At 41.1% G+C, this 22,275-nt stretch overlaps 1 protein-coding gene across 1 annotated transcript in view; it reads right to left on the bottom strand.

Annotated features, from left to right (window-relative positions):
- The window catches only part of LOC139169759 (uncharacterized), a 60,527-nt gene that overhangs the window by 22,601 nt on the left and 15,651 nt on the right, over positions 1-22,275 (bottom strand). Inside the window, exons 9-14 of the mRNA XM_070756327.1 lie at positions 17,591-17,676; positions 16,277-16,407; positions 13,788-13,847; positions 9,567-9,633; positions 5,697-5,791; positions 2,831-2,959 (exon numbers count right to left, since the gene is read on the bottom strand). Of these exons, the coding sequence (XP_070612428.1) occupies positions 2,831-2,959; positions 5,697-5,791; positions 9,567-9,633; positions 13,788-13,847; positions 16,277-16,407; positions 17,591-17,676 (568 nt within the window). The remainder of the gene's footprint in view (positions 1-2,830; positions 2,960-5,696; positions 5,792-9,566; positions 9,634-13,787; positions 13,848-16,276; positions 16,408-17,590; positions 17,677-22,275) is intronic.

Genomic DNA, 22,275 nt, shown 5'->3' with positions numbered 1-22,275 from the left:
AACTTTTTGTTTATTTAGGGTGGACTACTGTTTGTTTAGGTTCGCCTATTGTAATGTTCTCTACATGGGGCTACCTTTGAAAAGTGTTCGGAAACTTCAGATCGTGCAGAATGCAGCTGCAAGAGCTATCATGGGCTTTCCTAAATATGCCCATGTTACACCAACACTCCGCAGTCTGCATTGGTTGCCGATCAGTTTCCGATCACAATTCAAAGTGTTGGTTATGACCTATAAAGCCCTTCATGGCACCAGACCAGAATATCTCCGGGACCACCTTCTGCCGCACAAATCCCAGTGACCAGTTAGGTCTCACAGAGTTGGCCTTCTCCGGGTTGTGTCAACTAAACAATGTTGTTTGGCGGGACCCAGGGGAAGAGCCTTCTCTGTGGCGGCCCCGACCCTCTGGAACCAACTCCCCCCAGAGATTAGAATTGCCCCCACCCTCCTTGCCTTTCACAAGCTGCTTAAAACCCACCTCCGCCGCCAGGCATGGGGGAACTAAGATACACTTTCCCCCTAGGCCTTCACAATTTTATGTATGGTGTATTTGTATGTATGATTGGTCTTTATATAATGGGTTTTTAACTGCTTTTTTAGTATTGGATTTTGTTGTACTGTTTTACTGCTGTTGTTAGCGGCCCGAGTCTGCGGAGAGGGGCGGTATACAAATCCAATAAAAAATAATAAATAATAATAATAATTATTATTTTTTCAACTTTTTGTTTGTTTAGGGTGGACACTATAGATGTGAAGCTGCATGTGCATTTTTTCAGCAGCTGTCAGAACACACCATGAGTTACCAAGGCCAATATTTGCTGGATCTTTTTCGTTTTGGGGGGAGAAATTATAGCAGGCTAAAATTGGATGACACCAGCGCCTTCAGCCTCCATATTTCATCTGTGAAAACCCTGATGCAACAGACTGGGGGAGAAAAAATAGCTTCTGCCTATTTTACCGATATTGTGTCACCATCAATCGCGTTCTCTGTGGCCATTGAAAGCTCCTGGCTGCAAAATACTAGAAATGGAAGTTTCACTCTATGAACTGCAAGGCAGATTGGGCTTCGATTTAGTGAAACATCCAAGATATCATGATATCCATGAAAGTGATGACGCAGTAAGAGGATAGTAACAGGCCTAGTGATGACTGTAGGCCAGTGATGGCAAGCCTATGGCCCATGTGCCACAGGTGGCACGCAGAGCCATATCTGCCGGCACACATGGCTCTAGTTTAGCTCCGGTGCAGATGTGTGTGCCGCCCAACTGATTTTTGGCTCATGCGGAGGCTCTGGGAGGGCATTTTCTGCTTCTGAAGGGCCTTGGGGGAGGGATGGGGAGCATTTTTGCTCTCCCTAGGACATAGTTCCCTCTAAGCTGAGCAGTGAGCAATTGCTCACTTAAAAATCATCATCAACTCAGTTTTCCAAACCTGCCCAGAAGCCGAGAGGGAAAGAGTGAGAGGGAAGGAGAGAGAGAGGAAGAGAGGAAGAGAGAGAAACAGATAGAAAAAAGAGAGGAAGGAAAAGAGAAAGAAAAAGAATGGGAGTGAGGAAGAGAGAAAGAAAATCAAAATCTAGTTTGAAACTAGCTCAACTATTTAAGTGGCATTTTGATATTGATAGAGTTGCCCTATTATGAGCTCACTGTTATAGACACACAGTACAGTATTTTATTTTGAAATTCTCTGAGGCGAAACAGGGTGGGTTTTTTGTTTGTTTGTTTGTTTGTTTGTTTGTTTGTTTGTTTGTTTGTTTGTTTGTTTATTTATTTATTTATTTATTTATTTATTTATTATTAGATTTGTATGCCGCCCCTTTCCATAGACTCAGGGCGGCTCACAACAGCAATAAAACAATTCATGACAAATCTAATAATTTTAAAACATTTTTTTTTAAAAAGTTATTAAGCAGACATACACACAGACATACCATACATAAATTGTATAGGCCCGGGGGAGATACAGTGGTACCTCATCATACGAACTTAATTGGTTCCAGGAGGAGGTTCGTAAGGTGAAAAGTTCGTAAGATGAAACAATGTTTCCCATAGGAATCAATGTAAAAGCAAATAATGCGTGCAAATCCTTCAGGAAAATTCCAAACTTTAGAAGGGAGGCGAACAGAGGGCAGGGAGGAGCAGCTAAAGGGGGCGGGTGGAAGAAGCAAGGCTAGGCTAAAGGGTGAGTGGGAAGGAAGGAAGGCAAGGGGGGCACCCCTCCCTTTTCTTTCTTAAAAAGACACAGTTTCAGTGCCTTTGCAAGCATGCAAAATCTTTACTCCTCCAAGCTGCCCCTCCTTTTTCTTTCTTAAAAAGACACCGTTTGAGTGACTTTGCAAGCATGCAAATTCTTTACTCCTCCAAGCTGCCCCTCCTTTTTCTTTCTTAAAAAGACAGCGTTTCAGTGCCTTTGCAAGCATGAAGCTGCCCCTCCCTTTTCTTTCTTAAAAAGACACCGTTTGAGTGCCTTTGGAGGCATGCAAAATCTTTACTCCTCCAAGCTGCCCCTCCCTTTTCTTTCTTCAAAAAAGGGGGAAAAAAGAAACCCCTTCATCCCAGCAGCAGCTGCTTGGGTTCATAAGGTGAAAATAGTTCAGAAGAAGAGGCAAAAAAAATCTTAAACACCGGGTTCGTATCTTGAAAAGTTCGTTAGAAGAGGCGTTCGGAAGATGAGGTACCACTGTATCTCAATTCCCCCATGCCTGGCAGCAAAGGTGGGTTTTAAGGAGTTTACGAATACTGAAAAGCTGCACTCAATGCAAACAATGACAAGGATAAAGAAAAGCAAATGAATACCAGAGACCATAATCAGAAGAATAGAGGAAAGACCTTACATATTGCTCTGTTATCTGCTGGTGGATTTCCATGTCTCCCAAACCAAAGGTAAGTTCTCCTGTGCCTGTGATTACAGCACAGTAAGTTGCTGTGTTGCATCCTTTCAGTTGTAAGACTCCTCTCATATCCTTAAAGCAAACCAAGAAAGACAAAGTCAGCAACGTTTATTTCGTTCTCGGAAATTGCTTCTCTACTCTTCACTTTTTGAACTGTGTGTAGCGATTGAGTTGAAGACTGCGTACTTCTATTGCCATGATGGTGAACCTATGGTACGTGTGGAGCTATATCGGTGGCCACATCTGTGCACTGGCCAGCTGATTTTGAGGCCTTTGGGGCCCACTAGGAGTCAGGAAATGGCGTGGGGAAGGCCCATTTTTTGTTCTCCTCCAGCTCCAGAACCTTTCTAGGAGCCTGGAGAGGGTGAAAATTGTTGAATTTCTATGTTATTTATGGTTATAAGTGATGATCTTCACTTTATACAGTAGAGACTCTTCATGGCAAAACCGTGATACAGATACAATGACTCCAATATAAATCTTATGCTTTTATTTCTTCTTTTCTCATTGAACTTGTTTCATATTTACACAAATAAACAACTTAACAGTATAACTATATTTCTCTTCCAACTGCCAAAAACTGATTTACATACCAATATGCAAATTAGCTCTTTCTTAACCTTCCATCCTCTTTTCCCATGCTATATGCTAAATATTAAATGGACTTCTCCATCCCTCTGGAGGTCCTCCAGAGGCTGGAAACATTCCATTTGCCAACTTCTGGTTGAACCGGAAGTTCCTTTATTTTGCTCCCCCAGGCTTCAGAGCCTTTCTAGGAGCCTGAGGAGAGTGAAAATGACCTTCCCCACCCTCCCAGAGGCCTCTGGAGGCCAAAAATGGGCCATTTTCCAACAGAAAGGCTCTGAGGCCGGGGACAGGGCCACCGATTCGTCAGGGGCCTGGCCAAATTGAAAAATGGGGGGGGGGGGGGGGACAGCGATTGAAGAAGACCAGTAACATCTGGGAAGGGATAAATATAAGCATTGGTGAGGTTAAGAAACCTTAAGCGGTGTGCTGGTGAGTTTGGATCAGAGCTAATTTGGTATACATTTTGATTATGGTGTTATGTTTTTTTCGAAATTGTTCCCTTCTAAGTGTGAGGAAAAGATGTGTTGCTTTGAAGTTGACATGTTTTTTGGAGCCGTCTCGCCATTTTAGATTCGAGAAGCAAACACCATCCTGGATTCGAGAAGCAAGCATTGTGGGAAGTGGGATGATTTGAATATGCAAAGGAGAAGCTGTGTAGAGCTACTATCTAAGGACTTTGCAACAGAACAAACAGCTGGGGAGCATGAAAAAGGAATGTGCCAATGTGTGCTGGGAGCGGGAGGGGTTAGTCATTCACCTGTGTACAGAGGCCCCCACATGGAATTATGGCACGCGAACCAAAAAAAGGTTCACCATCCCTGTCCTATAGACTCCTTCCTGGACATCCCAAAAGTGATGTTCTGAAGAAGTTTCTTGGATGAGAAGCGATACAAAGAAAAAACAAAGAAAGCCCAGTTGCCTTTGGAAAAAGCACCTTTGGGACAATCATGACCTGGAGGACTGAGCATCTCCATGGACATCCTTCTTGAATATTTAGGACACTTAGAACTTCATGGAGATACCTTCTGAAAGACTGCTTCTCTATGGCACAACCTATGCTACTTTAACAATTTAATTTATTGATATTTATTTGCCACGTCTCAGTATTATTTTAAGTGGTTTACAATGAAATTAATAAACAGTAATGAAAGCATTTTTTAAGATATTAAAATCAAAACATGGACATAATTTGCAGTTTAGATACTGTCCATGCAGAGAGCAAATATTTAAATTTCATGTTTACCATCTCCAACTTGAAAATTAAGCCATGAATAGAGTAGAGTAGAGTAGAGTAGAGTAGAGTAGACTAGAGTAGAATAGAATAGAATAGAATAGAATAGAATAGAATAGAACAGGGTCTTCTAGTCCAACATTCAGCCTGGACAGGAAACCCTACACCACTTTAAAAAAAAAAGATTATCCAACATCTTCTTTAAAACTTCCAATGTTGCAGCATCTACAACTTATAGTGGCAAGCTGTTCCACTGATTATTTATTCTAACTGTCAGGAAATTTCTCCTTAGTTCCAGCAGCAGGTTCCTCTTAACTGCATACCGGTGAGCTGTGTGCTCATCCTGGCAATTCGGGCACCCATGCCCATGCCCCCTCATTTGATTTCGCTTCCTCGCAAGGCAGGAAGCAAAAAAGTGCCAAAATCTCACGAAGGGATGCTCACGCTCTTGCAATTTCAGTGATTTTTTTTTTCTGTACATGGGCCGGATCAGTCATGCGCAAATTGTGCAATCAATGGGCTGCTACCAAAATGGCACACCCTAGCACTCTGGTAGGAACCCACCACTTAGTTCTAAGTTGTTTCTCTCCTTGATTAGTTTCAATCCATTGCTTCTTGTCCTGCCTTCAGACTATTCTTCTTTGTGGCACCCCCTGAGATATTGGAACACTGTTATCATGTCTTGAATATAACAGCTTCCATGGTATCACCCATGTAGTCTGTTACTTTAAAAAGACACTTGTTTGATCCATATTGGGCAAACACACATAAAAAATTAAAGTTATAAATATGTAAAGAAAGGGAAAGAAAGAAGGAAGGCAAATAAAAGAAAGCCTTTTATTTGTTATTCCCTGCACAGTTAGTTGTTTTGTAAGATGGGCCGCTATATAAATTGGACAAATAAATAAATAAGAGAAAACTGAAAGTGCATATATTGCACTAAAATGTTATAACGTCACAAGTTAACAAATGTCAAATGTTGTAAGCTACCATATGCCTGCAGTGTCGCAGAACAGATTCGGAATGCTCATCTTTCCCCATGACTGAGATAAAAACAGGCATCTTCCCAAGACGACTTAAGCAATCTAAAAAAGAAAAAGAAGTAATAATGAAGGTAAATCTAGTTGAATATTTGAACCAGAGTTTCAAAGCGAAAGGCTCTTGGAATTTCCTGCTCTTTGTCTGCTTTGTCCTCTCATTCAGTGAGCTGACAACAAGGAGGAAGAAGAGCTGTAACTATTGGCACCTTGACTTGTGCCGTTGTAGTGAAGAGAAATTAGAACAGGGTACACTATAATGGAGGTTGCTGTGCAGTATGGACAGTGATGTCGTTGTTCCATAGTTTCTGCTCAGCCATAAGGCTAGGTCAGGTGTAGGCAAAGTTGGCTCTTCTTTTTTTAAAAAATATTTTTATTATTTTTCTTTAAACACACAAAACAGACAACATTTAACATTTAAAGGAGCTACCATTGCTCTGCTTATCTTAGAAGTCTAACTAGTACAAAAAAAAAGTCTAATTATAGTCAGATCAATACAGGAATACAATCTTTTAATATTTTAATGTTATAATTTGCTTAACGCAAATAAATTCCCCCATCTATAAAGTATCATTTTGATGATGTAATTAAACTAATTAAAATCAATTAATTAAACAAATAATAAAAACAACATTTAATATTATTAATATAAAAAAAATTCTATTCATCATACTATTTTTAATCTATTACTTTACATCTATTATAACAATATTTTTTTAATAATTAAAATCACTTATTTAGTTTAAAAAAAGAAAAAACCTTATCCTTTTGATTTCTTAATACTCTACTGTATATATATTCAATTTCATAAATTCAAATGATTATAAATGCTTATATAATTTTTAATTGGCTCTTCTATGCAGGGGTGGGCTACTGCCCGGAGGATGGGGAATGCAATGGGGTAGTGAAAATGGAGCTCCACCCCACAGCACCCAATTTGCACTGAAAGATGTTGAAAGAAAATGCAGGGTGTCCTGCATAGGCCCACAGTGTGATAGTAAACATTTTGGTAGCCCTTCACTGCTGCTATGACTTGTGGACTTCAACTCCCAGAATTCCTGAGCCAGTCATGCTGGCTTAGGAATTCTGGGAGTTGAAGTCCACATGTCATAGAAGAGCCAACTTTGCCTACCCCTGGGCAAGGTGGATGCTTCACCATTTTTCCACTGAAATTCCAAGTAGTACCATATTTTTCAGAGTATAAGATGCACCTTTCCCTACCCCCCCCCCCAAAAAAGTGGCTAAAATTGGGTGTGTCTTATATGCCAAGTGTTGCTTTTTTAAAGCTTTTTTTTCCAGCCCTAAATGGCGCTAATGATCTCCGCCAGCTCTTCCTGGCTTGCAGGCTTGTTTTCATTGCTATTTCCCCCAAAAAAGGTTTTTTCAGCCCTAACGAGGTGCTAGCAATCTTCCCAGCTTGCAAGATATTTTCATTGCTACTCTGAATAATTTTTTTTTCAGCCCTAAGTCTTTACAGGCTTGTTTGCATTGCTACTCCCTCCAAAAAGGTTTTTTTTCCAGTCCTAACCAGGGGATAAAATAATAATAATAATAATAATTATTATTATTATTTTTAATTAGATTTGTATGCCGCCCCTCTCTGCAGACTCAGGGCGGCTCACAGCAGTGACAAAAACAATATACATTGAGAAATCTAATAATTCAAAATCTAAAATAACACTTGTACATTTAAAAATTTAAAAGCAAAGAACCCCAATATAAAAAACATACATACAGTCATATCATGCACTAAAACTACATAGGGGGAGATGTCTCAGTTCCCCCACGCTTGATGACAGAGGTGGGTTTTAAGGAGTTTACAAAAGGCAAGGAGGGTAGAGGCAGTTCTAATCTCTGGAGGGAGCTGATTCCAGAGGGTCGGGGCCACCACAGAGAAGGCTCTTCCCCTGGGTCCCGCCAGACGACATTGTTTAGTCGACGGGACCTGGAGAAGACCAACTCTGTGGGACCTGACCGGTCGCTGGGATTCGTGCGGCAGAAGGCGGTCTTGCAGATATCCTGGTCCGGTGCCATGAAGGGCTTTATAATGTGCTGAAGCTGACCAGACTGAGGACACTAGCCAGGTAGGTAATTTTTTTCCCTATTTTCCTCCCCAAAAATTAAGGTGCATTTTATACTCCCCAAATATGGTAGGTTAGCAGATGGAGAGATGGATGGATGGTCTGCATTTTTAAGGTTATCCAATTCAACAGTCACTCTGGACAGCATGCAGATTAAAAACAGATACAGCAGCAAAAAGGAAAGGAAATAATAATGCAACATCAAACATAACAGGGAGAAAATACACAATTTAACAAAAACTGACACTGCACACCTTGACCTATGATTTTCAAGGCTTGTTTACATGTTCATAGGATTGGGTGTGCCTGTATCTCTGGGGAGGATGTTCTTTCAAAGGAAGGTGCTAAGACAGATGCTGAAAATGGAATTTGAAACCTTCTGGATGCAAAGCATATGGCCTAGTCTTGAATTACAATTATCTCCCACTTAGGGTTTAGTTTGGGAGAATCAGAGAGTAAAAGAACCAGGCCACTCAGGAGTAATTTGAACAGGGAAATGATATGTGTTTTCCAGCTGAATTAATAAGGGAGAGATGAATGCCCACACTTTTAAACAACTAATTCCCACAACGCTATCAAACTACAGTGATACCTCGTCTTACAAACACCTCGTCATACAAACTTTTCGAGATACAAACCCGGGGTTTAAGATTTTTTTGCCTCTTCTTACAAACTATTTTCACCTTACAAACCCACCACCGCTGCTGAAGATGCCCCGCTTCCAGATTTCCGTTGCCAGCAAAGCACCCGGTTTTGCGCTGCTGGGATTCCCTTGAGGCTCCCCTCTATGGGAAACCCCCCTCTGGACTTCCATGTTTTTGTGATGCTGCAGGGGAATCCAAGCAGGGGAATCCAGCAGCGCAAAAACGGGTGCTTCGCTGGCAAAGGAAGTCTGCGGAGAGGGGCGGCATACAAATCCAAATAATAAATAAAAATAAATAATAAAATAAAGTCTGGAGGTGGGGTTTCCCAGCGAGGGGAGCCTCAGTGAAATCACAGCATCACAAAAACACAGAGGTTCAGAGGTGGGGTTTCAAGGACTTTGGTGTTTTTGTGATGCTGTGATTTTACTGATGCTCCCTTCGCTGGGAAACCCCACCTCCAGACTTCCGTTGCCAGCAAAGCACTCGTTTTTGCGATGCTGGGATTCCCCTGCAGCATCGCAAAAACACAGAAGTCTGGAGGTGGGGTTTCCCATGGAGGAGAGCCTCACGGGAATCCCAGCAGCGCAAAACCAGGCGCTTTGGCTGGCAAAAGGAGTGAATTTTGGGCTTGCACGCATTAATCGCTTTTCCATTGATTCCTATGGAAAACATTGTTTCATCTCACAAACTTTTCGCCTTAAGAACCTCGTCCTGGAACCATTTAAGTTTGTAAGACAAGGTATCACTGTATTTAGTAAGGCTATGTTACTATTATACTTCTCGTCTTTCCTATTACCGATCTCCTTTTTTTACTTATGACTATTTGTTGCTTGTAACTTTATGATTTATATCGTTTTATTTAGATTTCTAGTATGATTTATGTTAATTGCTTATTTAGTATCCTACTACTATCACTAAATGTTGTATCTTAATATTGTATGATGAATGTATTTTTATAATGACTATGATCATGATTTATCACTTACAGCTTTTATGTACAGTGAGAGCTTATGCACTGAAGACAAATTCCTTGTGTGTCCAATAATACTTGGCTAGAAATTCTATACACCCATTGTCAAAACAATTAGAATGAATTACCTGCTAGATTTCTGCCAACACCACCAAAAGATTGTCTCACTGTAGACGGATTTGTCTGACCCCCTTCCTGAAAGTACAGAATAAAGTAAAACAGATATTGAAGTTCACTGGGATCTCGATTAGGTGGATTACAATCCTTTATCCTATACAGATGGTCCTCAATACATAACAGTTCACTTAGCACTAGAAAAAAACCTATGACCAGTGAAGGACTACCAAAATTTTTACTACAACACTGACGGCGTGGCTTATGAATTTTCTTTTAACATCTTTCAGTGTAAATTGGGTGCTTTGGGGTGGACCTCCATTTTTACTACCCTATTGCGTTCACCCCTGACTGGGCAGTAGCCCACCCTGCTTATGACCATTTTTTGCACGTCCATTACAGTATTCCCAATTAGGGCATGTCAAATTTTTCAATTTTCAATTTCCAAACCTTAGTGCTCAGAAGTTATGACAGGCCCTGGGGATTATAAAGGTATTTTGTTTACTTTAATATAATTTATATGTAAGTAACTATATAAATATCATAATTTTTTAACATTTTGTTTTAACATTTTAACATTTTTAACATAACTTGTTTCATTTTGTGATCAAAATTTAGATGCTTTGCAACTGACTCAGATGGCTGCAGTGTCCCATGTATTCACCTTTTCTGACTTTCTATAACGTCTTGCTTAGCCACAGAAATTTTGGTCTGCATTATGGCTGTATATCACCTGTATACCCCATTCAATCCAATAGAAACTTAACTCATAGCAATAGAGATGTAATGCTAATTTTGTTTTATTCTCTCTGATTATAGAATAATATTAGTGGCATCCATCCTACTTATTATTAGCCATTTATAACTGGATATTTCATTTCTATATGCAATCAAAAGTATAAGAGTTACTAAACATTGTGATCAATGATCATTGTTAAATGAAGAAAAACATTGTTGGAGATATGTTGGCTGTAGATACATCTGTATCCACTTAATTAATTTATCAGTGCTCATTTGGAGCTGGTTTAAGCAATGAGAAAGATGAGCTTTCTAAACAGATTCAGCTAACATATGTATATAGAAATTGGCAAGTAATACAGCAGAATATTTGATATTTGTTAGCTTCTAGCATAAATGGATTGAAGCAGGACTTGGGAACCTGTCGCTCTCCAGATGTTGACAGTGAGACTGGATCTGATACATATGAATTATAACCCACCATTCGGATAGCCGTATGTTTATGTGTTAAATCAACTTATGTGTTAGATCAACTAATGCAGGAGATGGCAACTTTGTAAAGAAGTTGTCAAGTTGCATGAAACAGCATCTGATTTCATCTCTCCCTATTTTATTAGAAGATAGATGCACATTTTTCAGAGCTGTTGTAACTTCAAATGGTCACTAAACAAACTGTTCTAAATCAAAGATACAATCACACATACAACCTGGGAGAAACCCCTCTTAGCAGTAGCGATGGCGAAAGAGACCTCGGAGTCTTGGTGGACAATCAACTAAACATGAGCCAACAATGTGCAGCAGCAGCTAAAAAAGCCAACACAATCCTAAGCTGCATCAACAGGGGAATACACTCCAAGACCAGGGAAGTCTAAATACCACTCTACTATGCCCTGGTCAGACCACACCTGGAGTACTGTGTTCAGTTCTGGTCACCACACTTCAAAAGAGACATTGAAACTCTGGAGAAGGTGCAAAAAAGAGCAACCAAGATGATTAATGGATTGGAAACCAAGACTTACGAAGAGAGACTGAGGGAACTGGGCATGGATAGCCTAGAGAAAAGGAGGGCCAGAGCAGACATGATAGCAGTCTGCAAGTATATGAGGGGATGTCACAGAGAGGAGGGGATCACTTTATTCTTCAGGGCACCAGAGGGCCGGACGAGGAACAATGGCTGGAAGCTGACCAAGGAGAGATTCAACATGGAGATAAGGAGGAACTTCCTGATGGTCAGAGCGATCAACCAATGGAACAACCTACCAGCGGACGTTGTGAACTCCAACACTCTGGACATTTTAAAGAGAAGATTGAACTGCCACTTGACTGGTGTACTATAGGGTTCCTGCTTGGGCAGGGGGTTGAACTTGATGGCCTTCATGGTCCCTTTCAACTCTAACAATAAATAAATAAATAAAAGACTACCTGTATAGTATGAAACACTTCATCTAGGTTAAAATTTATCATCATGTGTGTTTTCTTTCTGTCTCTAAGCATTCAGAAGGTTTTTCTTAGCTCGTGTTAATGAAATCTCACTACCGCTGCACTTTTTTTATTCTTCTGTTGAGCCACCTGTCAGATAAACCACTGATAGTTGGAAATGCAACAAGGGTTGGTTTTCCCAAAGGTTGTCTTTATATCACCTGTCACCAAATATTCCAGCTAGGCAAAGAACAAAGCAAAGTCATTGCTTAGGTAAGCAGTATCTTGTATGGAACATTTCCACTGCTTTTGATTCATGGTATTAGTAATATATTCCCACTGGATGGGGTTTCTAGACAGCTATAATTTTTGAACCAATAGTATCTGTAACCCACAATCAACCTGACCAATACATTACAATGTGGCGGTGTTTAATTTAATGCTGCCATCTGTTGTAAAAGACAGCCTGCCATTTTTTTCCCTTCATAAGAGGCCAGGGTCTCGACCTGTTGCTTTTGATGGCAGAAGTCACAGCAATTACTCTCTGCCTCTCAGTTGTGTAACTCGATCACAACATATGGATAAAGAATGGCCAGGGAATACAAGGAACCAATAGGCTGCAACCTAGATTTTGTCTTGTGATGGTCCCCTAGTTCAGTGATTGCGAACCTTTTTTTCCTTGAGTGCCGAAAGAGTGTGCGTGCACACTACTGCACATGTGCGAGTGCTCACACCCATAATTCAATGCCTGGAGGGGACAAAAACAGCTTCCCCCACCCCCAGGAGGTCCTCTGGAGGCTGGAAATGGCCTGTTTCCCAACTTCTGGTGGGGCAATTAGGGTTGTGTTTTTCCCTCCCCAGGCTCCAAAGGCTTCCCTGGAGGGTAAAAATGGCCTTCCCCATAGCCTCTGTCTGAGCCAAAGATGGCCTTCCCCATAGCCTCTGTCTGGCCGGCACACACATGCATGTTGGAGATGAGCTAGGGCAACTGGTCGTGGGCCAGCAGATATGGCTCCACGTACCACCCATGGCACCCATGCCATAGGTTCACCATCACTGGCACTGCCCTAGTTCTTCAATCTCAGGTACTGGTTGCTCAAAGCTGAGCCATCTGCACCTAGAGTTGCATAGAGATTTCTGCTTCTCCCTGTTTTTGTTTGTCTAACAACAGTGCTGGTTGACAGTCGAAATATCCATTGTCTAAGACATCTACACAATGAACACTGACATAAATCAGGGGTGTAAAGGCTGCTTTTGCATCAGAAGTTGAGAAGTGGATTCCTGCCAGTTCAGATCGGTTCTATAGAACCAGTAGCGGGCGGTTTCCCTCCCCCCTCACCAAATCAGCAGCAATGACTGGCTGGACTTGCCCCCAAACTGGATCTCTCAGTGGTGCCATAGGCGCTGCCATCTTGTTTGTTTTGTTTCTGCACATGCACAGGAGCTGGTTTTTGCTTCTGCGCATGGGCAGAAGCTGGCATTTAGCACCGCGCATACATGCATGCAAATATGGCACAATGAAGAAGCAAGGTAAGTCAGAACTCACTCCTGGTCTCAACCTTTTGCTGCTGCATTGCTGGTTTGTTGCTCTGTGATTTTTTTTAAAAAAAAATCTCTCTGAAAATATGAGAGATCAGCTTTGAGAGAAATAAGAATTATTCCGGTACAGAAGAGAGCAACAGTCAGACCATATTTATCTCTCCATAACCTAAGAACACCAGCTGTAATGTATTAGAGACACAGTTTCATGGCTGATATAAGGAGGAAGGGCTCAACCCTCTTTTTAAAGAATAGATGGCCTTGGTGATCAGAATGAGGGTAGTCAGCAATGTGCACATTTAGTTTTGACTGAAGACTCTAGAGGAGATTTTTTGTTTCTTTGCTTAAGCTGCCGTGGGTTATCCTTGCTGCATTTCAAACTTACTTGCAATGCCACAAGCAGTTTGAATTTGACTTGGTCTCTATAGTCTATTATTGCTTGAGTCCAGTCTGCATACCTATTATTCAGGGAAAAAAAGATAGCAAACTCCGAAGTCACAGACGAAATGTAAAATCTGAATATAATTCAATGCAATTACTTTTATTGTTGCAGCTTTTGCCTTGGCTATGATGTCAATGTTGATGCCACCAATGACTACCTGAAAAGGAAACAGAAATTGGAAAATGTTATTAAGCGTTCGGTTGGGCTTTGGTTTGACGTTTACATCTCTTCCCCTTTAAAGTGTAAGTTGAACATTCAAATAAGCAGATGAATTGCTCCAAGAATGCAGAAAAACTAGCTGCTCAGGGACCCCATTACCTAAAATTATTTTCCTATCAGATCTTATGCTTTTCTATGGCCTATGTGAATATTTATTTTATTTATTTATTCATTTGTCCAATACACAAATACATAGGAAGAAAAATAGACATGTAGTAATATATATAAGGGTAAAAGTGAACTTAGAGGAGAGGATATATGAAAGAAAGAGAATATATATGATAAGTGAGAGAAAGGAAAGACAATTGGACAGGGGACAAAAGGCACACCAGTGCACTTATGTACGCCCCTTACTGGCCTCTTAGGAACCTGGAGAGGTCAATCATGGATAGTCTAAGAGAGAAATGTTGGGGGTTAGGGGTTGACACAATTGAGTCCGATAATGAGTTCCACGCTTCGATAACTCGATTGTTGAAATCATATTTTTTACAGTCAAGTTTGGAGCGGTTCGTATTAAGTTTGAATCTGTTGCGTGCTCTTGTGTTGTTGCGGTTGAAGCTGAAGTAGTCATTGACTGGTAGGACGTTGCAGCATATGATCTTGTGGGCAATACTCAAATCGTGTTTTAGGCGCCGTAGTTCTAGGCTTTCTAGGCCCAGGATTGTTAGTCTATTTTCGTAGGATATTCTGTTTCGAGTGGAGGAGTGAAGGGCTCTTCTGGTGAAATATCTTTGGACATTTTCAAGGGTGTTGATGTCTGAGATGTGGTATGGGTTCCAGACAGATGAGCAGTAGTCTAGGATGGGTCTGGCAAAAGTTTTGTAGGCTCTTGTGAGTAGTGTGAGATTGCATGAGCAGAAGCTGCGTAGGATCAGGCTTACAGTATAGTGCTGGCTTACAGTAGAAACATCCATTGTCTAAGACAGTGAGGGCGCACCTATGACACGGGTGCCACAGTTGGCATGTGGAACCATATCTGCTGGCAACTGAGCCGCTGCCCTAGCTGAGCTACAATGTGCAGAGGCTCTGGGAGGGTGTTTTGGGCTTCCAGAGAGCCTCCAGGGGGATTGGGGAGAGTGTTTTTACCCTCCTCCAGCTCCAGGGAAACCTTTGGAGCCTGGGGAGGGTGAAACACAAGCCTATTGGGCCCCCCAGAAGTTGGGAAACAGGCCATTTCCAGCCTTCAAATGGCCTCCAGGAAGCCAGGAAAGCTGTTTTTTGCCCTTCTCAAGCATCGAATTATGGATGTGGGCACTCACGCATGCGCAATAGCGTGCACACATGCTCATTCGGCACCCGAGGGAAAAAAGGTTCACCATCACTGGTCTAAGACATCTACACAATGAACATTGACCTAAATCAGGGGTGTAAAACATAAGGTACGTGGTCCACACCTGGTCCACAATGTGGTTGACCCAGCCCACGGGACCTTCCTGGAAAATCCAAGGAGCTGTCTTGCATCACTGAAGCCTGGCCTACCCAATGCAAAGAGGAAACATGACAGCAATTTGGGGATTGGTGACAAGCTGGCCACACCTACCCAGTTGGCCACACCTACCCAGTCAGCCACACACACCCCCAACCTCGAAATAGAATACCCTACGAGACTAGACTATCAATCCTGAGCCTAGAAAGTTTAGAACTAAGATGCCTTAAACAAGATCTAAGTATTGCCCACAAGATCATATGCTGCAACGTCCTGCCTGTCGGCGACTACTTCAGCTTCAACCACAACAACACAAGAGCACACAACAGATTTAAACCTAATATTAACTGCTCCAAACTTGACTGTAAAAAATATGACTTCAGTAACTGAGTTGTCGAAGGGTGGAACTCATTACCGGACTCCATAGTGTCATCCCCAAACCCCCAACACTTTACCCTTAAATTATCTACAGTTGACCTATCCAGATTCCTAAGAGGTCAGTAAGGGGCGAGTACAAGTGCACTAGAGTGCCGTCCGTCCCCTGTCCTATTGCTCTCCTATATCTCCTATACCTTTCTTCTATTCCTATATCTCTTCTATTCTTTCATTGATATGTTCTATTACTATGCCTTCTTTTCTATTATTTCTTAGATATATTTTACTATGAGTATCTCCTCTATAACCTTCATCATGTATTTTACTATGTGTATATAGATATATACCCACTAAAACCCTCATTGTGTATTAGACAAAATAAATAAATAAATAAACCTGCCTCCAAGGTCAACCACTACCCTGATGCGACCCTCAATGAAATTGAGTTTGATACCACTGACCTAAATGATTCAGGCACTATCTCTCATGGTAACAATTAGAATGGACCAGCTCAGCCAATCATTCACGCATCAAAACTCTTTGAAAAAGCAGGGATAAGTACTCACTGGTCTTGGAACACCAGGTGTGTTTTCATTTTGAGACACGCTGCCTCTCCCGCCCTGATCTCTTTGGAGCCTGTTCAGGGCTACAGCAATGCGACTGCCCACTATGGCATTATTCTTGATCAATGCAATATCTGATAGCAATTGATAAAGGAAAGAAAAATGTAACAGCCCAAGAATTGGAACAGTCAGTAAGGTGTGTTAGGACGCCAAACGTGGAACATTGAGGGGTTGGATCTTATCTCACTGGGTAATTGTTACAGAGATGAAATTAGAAGGAATGTTTCACTCCCATGTAAATCACTTTGCATTCTCAGAGAAAAGATGGGATATTCACGCAATTAATAATAACAATGGAAGAGAAACACAAACCCCAAACATTCAAAGCCCATCTTGTTATCTAAAACTCACACTGACCAGAATATCTCTGCCGCACGAATCCCAGCGACCGGTTAGGTCCCACGAAGTTGGCCTTCTCCGGGTCCCGTCAACTAAACAATGTCATCTGGCGGGACCCAGGGGAAGAGCCTTCTCTGTGGCGGCCCTGACCCTCTGGAACCAGCTCCCCCCAGAGATTAGAACTGCCCCCACCCTCCTTGCTGTAAACTCCTTAAAACCCACCTCTGCTGTCAGGCATGGAGAAATTGAGACATCTCCCCCAGGCCTATATAGTTTTATGTATGGTATACTTGTGTTGTATGTTCCTTTAAATAATGAGTTTTGTAGATTTTTAAATATTAGATTTGTTCTCTGTACATAGTTTTATTATTGTTGTGAGCCACCCCGAGTCTGCGGAGAGAGGCGGCATACAAATCTAATGAATGAATGAATGAATGAATGAATGAATGAATGAATGAATGAATGAATAAATAAATAAATAAATAAATAAATATAAATAAAACTGCTCTTGTGCCTTCTGGAATGGTCATATAGATATTTTTCATTCAACTTTAAACATTCTGCAAATAGAAAGGACTTCTCAATTATGGCTTTCCTGAAGGAGCAATTTGGATTCATGGTCCTCTGTCTCACAGATGCTCATTGCCTGCTTCCATGTGGCCCTCATTTTTTTGCTTTCTGATGGCTTCCCTTTGCTGCCCACAAAACAGCTCAATTTGAGCTGTTTTGCTCCTCCAACTTCGGTTGAGATTAGCAAAAAGACACTTTGTGTGTGACGCAGTGACTTTTGAAGGACAGTTCAGGTAGCAATGTTGCAGAACTCAATATGGATACTGAAAGAAGCAATCATGAAGTCACATTTGTAGGGAGGAGAGGTTGAAAAGCTGCAGAAGATGCTGTGAAATTAGGAAAGGATACTGGACTTCAGTGACTCTCCACCAGATAACTCATTCACTCTCTGCAGCAAAAAAGGTGTAAGCTCCTTTCCTGTTATCTTTTTCCCCCTGTATGTGGAACAAGCATAGCCTTGCATGATTGATATAGAATAGAATAGAATTCTTTCTGATTGGACACAAGGAATTTGTCTTGGTGCATATGCTCTCAGTGTGCATAAAAGAAAAATATACATTTGTCAAGAATCATGTGGTACAACACTTAATGATTGTCATAGGGGTCAAATAAGCAATGAAGAAACAATATTAATAAAAATCTTAAGGATGCAAACAACAAGATACAGTCATAAAGACATAAGTGGGAGGAAATGAGTGATAGGAATGATGAGAAAAAGTTAGTAGTAATAGTAGTGCAGACTTAGTAAATAGTTTGACAGTGTTGAGGGAATTATTTGTTTAGTAGAGTGATGGCGTTCGGGAAAAAACTGTTTTTGTGTCTAGTTGTCTTGGTGTGCAGTGCTCTGTAGCGACGTTTTGAGGGTAGGAATTGAAACAATTTGTGTCCAGGATGCGAGGGGTCAGTAAATATTTTCCCCACCCTCTTTTTGACTCGTGCAGTATACAGGTCCTCAATGGAAGGCAGGTTGGCAGCAATTGTTTTTTCTGCAGCTAATCCATTTACAGAATTAGCAACTTTTGCAAAAGAAAAAATAAAAACCCCTTGTTGAAATGTTTCTGATTGGGAAGAAACTTGAAGAAAGCTTTGACAAAGGGTGTCCATTGTCTCCTCTTCATTTTGACTTTAGAAGTTTTAATCAGAATGATTAGGAACACTGACGAAATAATAGGGCTAAGATGCAAAAAAGAGACTTACAAACTTCAGGCCTTTGCCGACGATCTGGTTTTTATCTTAGAAGAACCGACTGAATCAGGACCGAAACTATTAAAAGTATTAGAAGAATTTGGCAAAGTGGCAAGTTTAAAAATCAATAAACTTAAAACTAAGATGACAGTAAAAAACATGAATAATATGCAAAAAGCAAATCTTGCCACAAAACTAAACATTCAAATAACTAAAAAGATTAAATACTTAGGGATTGATATAACGGGGAGGTTTTCAAGCCTGAAAGAGGATGATTATGATAAACTGATAAATAAAATAAAAAAAGATATAGAGAAACGGGACAAATTGCAACTTTCTATTCTTGGAAGGATAGCTACAATTGAAATGAACACTCTACCAAAAATAAATTTTCTCTTCCAAACAATTCCCATTTATCTAACTCAATATTTCTTCAATAAATAACATAATAAATAAATTTATCTGGCAAAACAAACGTCCTAGGATCCGTTTAAAATATATGCAAGGTAAAAAAGATGGAGGATTGGCATTACCAAATTGGAAAGAATATTATCATGCCTCAACTCTTGTCTGGGTTCAGGATACAGCTATCTAATAAAAGAGTACTCACCTTAGAAGGTCATGATCTCCAATCCGGCTGGTATTTTTATTTATGGGAAAATAAACCTAATATTCATAAATACTTTACTAACCATCTCATAAGGAAATCTCTGCTCACAGTTTGGCTAAAAATAAAAAAACAATTCTATAAAGGGATCCCGACCTGGTACGCTCCATTAGATGCTCTTGTTCACCCAAATCTGAGAAAAAGAAGCAGCATAATAAGATATAAAGATATAACCAAAACTAATGGAGAAATAAAAACAAGGTTAGAAATGGAAGCTGAAGGTTTTAATACAGAATGGTGGGAATACCTGCAGATTCAAACGAGATTTACTAAAGACAAAAACAGATCAGGTATCGAGAAAGAAAAACCATTAGACAAAATATTATTGGGTTCACAAGAAAAATTAATCAAAAAACTCTACTGTTGTTTATTAATCAATAAAACAAATCTATCCGAAACAAAAACCAATATAGACAAATGGAACCAAAACTTCAAATCTGAGATAACAATGGAAGAATGGCAATTAATATGGAGCAGGAATTACAGGCTAACCTTGGCAACATCCTATAAAGAAAATTTAATTAAAATGTATTATAGGTGGCATATCACTCCTGTTCAATTAGCTAAAATTAGCAAAAACTTATCACCCCTTTGCTGGAAGTACCAAAAAGATTATGAATCATATAGTGGCAATGTGAAAAATCTCAGCTCTTCTGGAAAGAAATTGGGAAATGGATTGACGAAATTTTAAAGGTAAATTTAGACAAAACGCCACAATGCTTTTTATTAGGAATCATTCGTCAACATTTAAATAAAAATTATATATACTTGATTATTCACATTACCACTGCAGCAAGATTAGCCTTTGCCCAAACATGGAAAAAGGAAGAAATCCCTCAAGAAGAATTAGTATTAGAAAAAATTATTCAATGTGCAGAAATGACCAAATTGACTCTAGAAATAAAAGGTAACGAAGAAACGCAATTTTATGATTGCTGGAACTTAGTTTATTACTGGCTCGAAAATAGAAATAAAATTTGCTAAGTATGTTGTAAATCACTTGTAAATAATAATCACACCTGGTGAAAGCCTATTGGATTATTTAAGATAAAGTTATGAATTATTAATTAAGACTACTACTTGTATCTCATGTAACATATACTCTCATTTTTTGTAAATTAAAGTTAGCTATAACCTGGCTAAAGAGAATATACATAGTTCAGATTACTATACAGAATTGCTGTGCACTTGCCCATATTTTATTGTTGTTGTTGTTGTTGTTGTTGTTATTATTATTATTATTATTATTATTATTATTATTAATTAGATTTGTATGCCGCCCCTCTCTGCAGACTTGGGACGGCTCACAGCAGTGACAAAAACAATGTACAATAACAAATCTAATATTAAAATCTAAAATAACAATTTTACATTAAAAAACCTAAAAAAAAACCTTATATAAAAGCATACACACAAACATTTCCGGTCCTCCAGAGCAGCGTTTCCCAACCGGTGTGCCGCGGCACACTGGTGTGCTGCGAGACATGGCCAGGTGTGCCGCCAAGCTTCAGCTGGGCGGGGCGCTGCCGGTACTTCCGTCCTGGGGCTCCCGCTCGCAGCTGTCTCCTGCTCGATGCCGCGGTTTTCGGCGCTCTCCTGCTGGGCCCCAAAGAAGGAAGGCAGGAAGAAGGAGAGCTCCATTCTTCGCACCTTTTTCCCACCTTCTTTCTTTGGGGCCCAGCAGGAGAGCGCCGAAAACCGCGGCATCGAGCAGGAGGCGGGGGACAGCTGCGAGCGGGAGCCCCAGGACGGAAGTACCGGCAGCACCCCGCCCAGCTAGAGCTCCTCTTTTGTCGACGGCAAGTGTCCGATGGGAGCGGGGGGGTGGCCGCAGCGGCCGCAGGCAGTCAGGGGAGATGGCGGCGGCGAGAGGGATCGCTCGCTCGCTCTCTCTCAGCTGACTGCAAGTGGGAGCCCTGACGGTGGCGGTTGGACGTTCTGCTGGACGTCGTACATGCTGGCGCTGCGTGCCTGGCATATACGGTGTCCAGCACCACGTCCAGCTGCCGCCGTCAGGGCTCCCGCTTGCAGTCAGCTGAGAGAGAGAGAGAAAGAGAGACATATAAGAGGCAGAGAGAGAGAGAAAGAGAGACATAGCAAGAGAGGCAGAGAAAGAGAGACAGAGCAAGAAAGAGAGACAGCAAGAGAGGCAGAGAAAGAGAGATAGAGAAAGAGAGAGAGAAAGAGAGACATAGCAAGAGAGGCAGAGAGAGAGAAAAAGAAAGAGAGACATAGCAAGAGAAAAAGAGAGACTTAGCAAGAGAGGCACAGAGAGAGAGAGAAAGAGAAAGAAAGAGAGACATAGCAAGAGAGACAGAGAGAGAAAGAGAGATAGCAAGAGAGGCAAAGAGAAAGAAAGAGACATATAGCAAGACAGTGAAAGAGAGAGAGAGAGCAAGAGAGAGAGAAAAAAGCAAGAAAGAGATAGCAAGAGAGACAGAGAGAGAGCAAGGGAGAGAGAAAGACATAGAGGAAGGGAAGGAGGGAGAGAGAAAGAGAGCAAAAAAGAGAGGAAGAAAGAAAGAAAGAGGGATGGAGAGAGAGAATGAAGGGAAGGAAGGAAAAGAGAGAAAGAGGGAGAAATAGAGCGAAAGGGAGGAAGAGAGGGGGGTTTTTTGTCCAAACTTTTCTTTAGCCCGCCCCCCCCCCCCTTTCAGTGTTCCCCAGGATTTTGAAAATACGAATAATGTGCCGCGGCTCAAAAAAGGTTGGGAAACACTGCTCCAGAGGGCCTCCAGAGGGTGGGGGGGCTATTTTCTCCCTGCCCAGGCATTGAATTATGGGTGTGGGCACTCCTGCATGCGCGATAGTGCACACCAATACATTTTCGGCACCCAAGGAAAAAAAGGTTCACCATCACTGCCCTATACCATTTCAGACAAGTGGCTATCCAGTCCCTTCTTAAAAATCTCCAGGGATAAAGAAGCCAAAATTTCTGAAGGCAAGTTGTTCCACTGGTTAATTGTCCTCACTGTTAGGAAGTTTCGCCTTAATTCCAGATTGCTTCTCTCCTTGATTAGTTCCCAACCATTGTTTCTTGTCCTGCCCTCTGGTGCTTTGAAAAATAAGGTGACCCCCTCTTCTTTGTGGTAGCCCCTCAAATACTGGAATACTGCTATCATGTCCCCCTAGTCCATTTTTTCCTCTAGATCAGCCAAACACCAATCCTCCAACCGTTCTT

This window comes from Erythrolamprus reginae, chromosome 6 (genome assembly GCF_031021105.1).
Source record: "Erythrolamprus reginae isolate rEryReg1 chromosome 6, rEryReg1.hap1, whole genome shotgun sequence".
Lineage (NCBI taxonomy): Eukaryota > Metazoa > Chordata > Lepidosauria > Squamata > Dipsadidae > Erythrolamprus > Erythrolamprus reginae.
This window is presented reverse-complemented; position numbering and strand designations above follow the sequence as displayed.